Source organism: Gavialis gangeticus, unplaced genomic scaffold, assembly GCF_001723915.1.
Source record: "Gavialis gangeticus isolate Ggan-Ray unplaced genomic scaffold, GavGan_comp1, whole genome shotgun sequence".
Lineage (NCBI taxonomy): Eukaryota > Metazoa > Chordata > Crocodylia > Gavialidae > Gavialis > Gavialis gangeticus.
Genome location: NW_017729022.1, coordinates 71593269 through 71599795, shown reverse-complemented (window position 1 = coordinate 71599795; position 6527 = coordinate 71593269). Strand labels below are relative to the sequence as shown.

Below are 6527 nucleotides of genomic sequence, written 5' to 3'. Positions count from 1 at the left end.
GGGCTTCTTCAGCAGTCCAGCTGGCACAAGGGGTAGTGTCCCTAGGTACTAAGTGGCTGGGCCCCAGAAGCTCCTGAAAGTGAGTAGCCCTGAAGCTACTTGTCAAGGCAGCTTTTTGTACTGCTGGGGCCAAGACAGGTGCTTGCCCCAGGCTCTAGCTCCTTCTGGCTGCAGATCTGGGAGGAGCCAGGCAGAGTTATTTTGCCCCAAGTGGCACAATTTGCTCCACAACAAAGTGCATGTCCAAGCGTGGGTGCAGAGGCAAAAAGCCCTGGCTCAAATTTGCACCACTTCTGTTTGAGCTCCTGCAAATGCACGTGCTTGCATGGGCCCCATTCAGATTTGATAGTTTTACACATACCTTTCAGTCACTTTGTCGAGATGTCAATGACTACACAGAATACAAGACAGTGAAAAATAACCATTATGGTCACCATTTGCCATTTCCAGCATCTCAGAACACTAACTCCGTCCATCTCTTATCTTCCTACCATCTTTCTGCTGCAATTTTGATATACATTCATATATCAAAATATACAAACACATACAGAGACATTGTTCTACAACCAAAACAAATGCAATTGTTTCTGTGGTAAAAAGGAAAACTGAATAAACTCCATAAAATGGAGAAAACACATTATTCTCACTCTTGCCCTATTAAATTAAATTAAAAATGGTGGTGGAGTTCATTTCACATTAAAATGCTCATCTCTGATCCAAGACTAAACATGGCAAAATTTGATCTCAGAAAAGAAGCTTGTAGAGTGATCACAAAGTCCTGGTTTTCCAAACCCACTAGACAGCAATTTTGGTGGGGGGGCACTAATAAACATTAGGCAGTCCCTTGCAGGGGAGCCAGATACCAACCCACATTATGGCTGCATTTTTCTTTCCCTTACACTTAGTTTCAGAGCCTTCTTTTCCCCTCCCTACCTTGCCCCTGCCCCTATGAAAGGTAGAATCATGTGAAAATAGGGGGAAGCATTAGAGATACTGACTTTTTGAAGAACACATGGGAAGTAGTAAAATATTTACCTCAAATATGCGCAGAACTTTAGCCAGTGCCCCAACTTCTTCTTTCAGAGAGAAGATCAAAGAGATGAAGCTACTTTCTTTTGTGTGTTCTTCGATGTACATAGACTCCTGAAAGATAAAAGAATAGAGGGGAATAGACTGGAAATACAAGGCTCAGTGCTGCTCTGCAGTAAGTCCTCCATCAACACAAAGGGAATCTAAAGCTGCTCTGAACAGACATCTGAGGAACCCTCTCCAGGACAGAAGGTGTATCAAGCCAGAGCCGAAATATACTCTGGCCTTGCTGGAGTGGTTTCTTTCTGTGGGCCTGCTGGGATGATGAACTGGTACATCAAACTAGTACTGGGGTTGGAGCTGGGGAAGAAGAGCAGTAAGAAGACCGCATAGCATTTCTATCCTGCCTTATCTCTCAGATACCATTAAATTATTAAGCTCATAAATTACTTATTTAGCTTTGGTGCACCTGAAAATATGAACTCTTAATATGAGCACCTTTTCATCCGCTGTGAAAAGATATTATTTTAGGTTTTTGTTTCACCCCCTGCAACTCACCCATAGGGTTTGCCCCGGGCATCAACTCTGCTTGTTACACCACTGCATTAGTATTTCTTAATAACTCCTATTTTATCAAGTTCTGCTTCCTTCAATTATTAAGAAAGACATGTTAGGATGTCTAGCTTTTATGATACTTACTGGTTCCCATTACCATAGTATGAGTACCTTGCAATAATTTAATGTTTTTACTCTCATAACATACCTATGAGGAAGGAAATATCTGTTATCCCCATTTTACAGATGAGGAACTGAAGCGTAAGAAACTAAGGGCCAGATTTTCAAATGTGCCTAAAGATACCAAAGAGCACCTAGTGGGATTTTCAAAACACGTATATCACCTACACGTATATCACCTACTGATTTCAGCAGAAGCTAGATGCCTTAAGAACTTCTGAAGCTCCAACAGGGCTTCTATCTGAAAACACCTTGAAATTCATCTGACCCAAGGGGCATGTCTACACAGCCTTCCTCCTGATGCTAAATAAGCCTCGCCCATTCAAGCACACCAGAGACCAGTAAACTACACAGAATAGGCAGCTCAGTTACACACCTAAATATGAACTCCAGGGTTACACAGGAAGTCTGTGGCAAAACAGGGAACTGAACCCCAGTGCCATAAGCCCCTGGTTGCACCTAAATTGCTGATTCATCCTTTTCATTTCTCTTTGCAATGTTATTCAGGGTTGTATTTTCTGGGTCACATTGTAGCTTTATTTCTCACACCAAACTCCTGGTTAAATTCATATATACATAATAGTGCCAGGATACACGAAAGACTAATTCTGCAGCAAAAGGAGCAACCAGCTTCCTACTTGCACCCAAATAGAAAAGATGGTTCTTTGCAGGACTGTATTTCCTGGTTACACACAGAACAATAATCTTTTTTTTAAAAAAAAAAAAAAAACCTCTTGTTATTTTGCCAGACAATATTTTCTCATGCTATTAGCATGAGAACTGTAATTGCAAGAGGTGGATCTCTGCCTAGTTCTACTCCCTGTGGGCCACTAAAATGACCTTAATGGGGCTGGTATAGACGGTAAAAACTGTTGAACAGAGGCTGGTTATTTTTTCCTTCTGTGTTCAATATTTGCTCTGCACCTAGCACAGTGATATCCTTAGCCATAACTAGGACCCCTAGGCAGTATGATAATATTATAGCACCTTTTGACTAAGGTTTTCAAATCACCTTGCAATTAATAACAAACATATCACAACACTCTGAGGCAACAGGTAATGGATAGACAGTGGTCATTAGGGTTTAAAACAGCAAATGTTTAATAGCATATGGCAGGACTACTTAAAAGTTTAGGGTAGCAAGAAAAGAATACCACTGCCAAAACAAACTGCTGGAAGAATTTGGATGCAATTACAATTGATGAACGTACGTCTAATTAAGATTTGGCTACAAGGATTAGCAATCTTAATCTTATAGGCACTGTCATTAGCCCTGCAATAAATACAAATGGTCAGGACATGTGCTTTACATTTCACATGAAAGGTAGAACCTCAGCAGCACCTCCATAACTGTTGGCAGTATATTGGAGTGCTGGTTTTATGTAGTTAGAATGAACACTGGCACCTGTCAAGCTGTCAGCACCACGTCCTGCAACATTTATCTGTTCTCTGAGGTGATGTATCCAACTATTGATCCATTCCTGCCTAAGTTACCAAGGCTGAGGGAGAGGGCAATAAACTGTGATATGGCATCCAGCTAATGAAAGACATTCACTCATGAAGCAATCATGTAACTAAATGATGAAACTGTTCGGTTCAAAAAGGCAAAACAAATATCCAGAGTCTGGCCAAGTCAATGAGGTTTAAATTAGTCAATAAAAAGCACGGTCTTTCTGAAATGGTAGCACCAGATGGCTTTGATGTTCTGCACGCAAGGTCCCTTGGAAAATAAACTTATTACACACAAAAAACTGAGAACAGAGTTATTACATGAATGTCCAGCAAGTATAGTCAGCATTTGATTTTAATAAACTTTGTTTTAAACAGTTTCAAACTCAGTCAACTTTGCCATTAAAGTGATCTTTTAAGCCAGTGGTGCTCATCATTTTGGTCCTGTAGGCCAACTGGGTGGTGTGGGGCTGGTCCACAGGCCAAATCCAGACTGTACTGCTTCTGCCCAGTCCTGCATGCTGGGATTAGGGACCTGGGACTCTGCACCACCTCCATCTAGCCCCACACCTCCATCTGCTAGGATCAGAACTCTGGGACTGGGACATTGTCTCTGTCGGGCTCTGTGCTCTGGAATTGGCACCCTGGGGTCCCATGATGCCCTCTGCAATGCCCCATGCCTGGAGTTTGGTGCTCAGGGGCCTGCATTGCCCTATCCCAGACCTGTAATGGGATCAGGTTCTGCACCACCCTGTGCTCTAGATCCAACACACAGGCCAGGGCCCTGCAAGACTCCCCACAGACCCATGGGAAGCTCCATGGGCTGAATAACAAAGCACCAGGGGCTGGATCTGGCCCATGGACCAGGGGTTGAGCATCCCTGTTTTAAGCAAATGTCCCACATTAGAGCACTGCACTGGTCCCCATCACAGGTTTACATGAACATATATAGCAAAGAGGAAAGTGAGAGTTCAACACCTACACGGTATACAGTCAGAGGCACAAATCCTGCAAAGCAGCTACAAGGTAGTTTTTAGACCATGTGATTTTAAACTCTGCCCCTAGAAATTCTAACCCAAACCCTGATACATTGTTTTATTCCTGACTTTAATTTATTGAATCAGAATGTTTTTTGAACAACTTTTCCATTAAAGAGGCTTTTCTGCTCTTCTGAAAAAGTAAATTTGTAGTTCACATAATCAGATATATTACAATAGACTATGACACTAATCCTGGAAGCATTCTGTCTCATGCTTCACTTTATACTTATAAGCGGACCAGCTAACCTCAGGAAAACTACTCATGAATTAAGAGAAGTTTTTGCCTTAATCATCTGCAAAACGGGGAGATGAAATGCTTTTTTTTTCATTGTAAAACAGGTGTAAAGTGTTTAAGATCCTTATCCATCTTCTGAGGCTGGGTGCTATGAATAACAAATACACCAAAGCAAACACACCAGTCATAAAGCTTTGAGAAGTAAGTATGACCACAGTTTTTGTATGCACTTATTTATGCTGTGTTTCCTATATTTTTAATTCTTTGTTCTAGGCACAGCAAATTTGGTACAGTTTTCCTTTTATTAACACAAGTAAGAGTTCACTCTCTCACAACTGAATAGATCATGTATATGTCTCATTGGCTAATGAGATCAAGCCCTCTACAGCATGCTATAAATTCACAGGATGAAATAGGATAATATTTTCAAAAGCACCTACACAATTTAGGACAGAGTAAAAGTAACTTAGACATTTTGGGGGTCTATGTCTCTAACTTTTGAAAGTGGAGTTTGATTTTTTAAGTCACTGAGAAACAAACTTTTTAATGTACTATGGATTTCAATTGGAATTAAGATTTCATTTGGAATTAGGTAACTAAATGCCTTTAAAAACCTGATCCCCAGGTGTTTTTGAAAATGTTGCCACAATCTTCTCTTGGTTTCTTTTTGAAAAAGTATGCAACTTTTTATTTTTTTTTTTAGCAATTCTGCCCTGACTTTAATTATGTTGCACTAGGGCAAATGAGTAAAGAATTTGGTTCTAATATTTTATCTACAGCATTGATCATAGAATACTTCTGTCACTTTCTTCTACAGTAAATATAATGTTCACAGTTAACCAGGGGGCATTGCACTCTGAAGCTATGCTTTCAGTGTTGGAATGTTAAAATCGGAATTTTAAAAAGAGCATGTACAGCCTTAACCCTCTTTATCACAATAGGTACATTCTTTTTCTGACATACATATGGAGTCCTCCCTAATTTGTTCCTGATCTACTCTTTTCTTCTTCTATATGCTGTATATATACAAATACATTTGGTAAGGTTTTATGATTTTGCTCTAACATCTCTCCTCTGTTTTATTGTTAGCCAGATTTTTTTTGTTATTCTGGCACATCTGTAAATACAATTTACAATAAACAGCAAATCCATTGCCAGAAAAGAAGACTGTGCAGAGTACACACTGCACCTGCTAAAACAGCAACCTTGTTTCATTACAACACATAGGTGGATGATACCCAATGTCTCATCAAAAGATGTACAATGACAGGGGCACAAAGTAGGTGGGAAAAGGACTCATCCTTCTACCTCCAAGAGTGGTATATTTTCACCTGCTGGGCTAAGAACACCTGTCAATGCCACACTACTTACCAGGAAGGGGTCTCCATTCATTTTGCAGTGTTCTGCCTCCATGTTGAAAAGCCAATAACATTCAAGCTGAAATGCCCTCTTCTTTCAGGAGTAAAAGCCTTCTGACCTTACCAGGTCTGACAGAGCTGTACTGTGCAAAGGCATTTAAATTACAGAAGGCAAGGCAGGGCCGTCCCCTTCTCACTCCTTTCTTGTTCCCTCCTCCTTCCCAGCTGAGAGTGGGCAGATGGGGGGGCGTTTTCCATACACACCCCTGCCCCACCCCCCACCCACTTCTGGCACGAGGGGTATGAACAGTTACATGAATACAGTAGGAGCAGTGGAGTTCAAATCTCTCCAGAAGTGTCATTTAGCTAATACTCCTTTAGCATGTGGTCTCCCTCTGTGACTATTGTGGGTGGCATGATCTGAATTAAGATCCTTCCTTTTAGAATAACATTGCATGCTCTTCCCACTGTAGTTGTATGAAGCAAAGTTAAGCAGTTTCCATTCCATATCCTTGGTTATTTGAGTGGTAATTGTACAGTATAAAACAACAGACAGGGTTTACACTTGGATCTATTTTAATAAGCAAGTCAGTCCAGGGAGGTAATCCAGAGAGACCACAGTGCCCTGGACATAAAGAAAAGCCACAAGGACAGAAGAGATAGAAGAAGAGAACTATGACA

General features: G+C 40.9%; 1 protein-coding gene across 1 annotated transcript in view; it reads right to left on the bottom strand.

Annotated features, from left to right (window-relative positions):
- PAH (phenylalanine hydroxylase) overlaps positions 1–6047 on the bottom strand; it is a 92219-nt gene extending 86172 nt beyond the window's left edge. Inside the window, exons 1-2 of the mRNA XM_019515360.1 lie at positions 5860–6047; positions 1036–1143 (exon numbers count right to left, since the gene is read on the bottom strand). Coding sequence (XP_019370905.1) covers positions 1036–1143; positions 5860–5901 — 150 coding nt within the window. The 5' untranslated portion in view covers positions 5902–6047. The remainder of the gene's footprint in view (positions 1–1035; positions 1144–5859) is intronic.
- Positions 6048–6527: the final 480 nt, after the last annotated feature.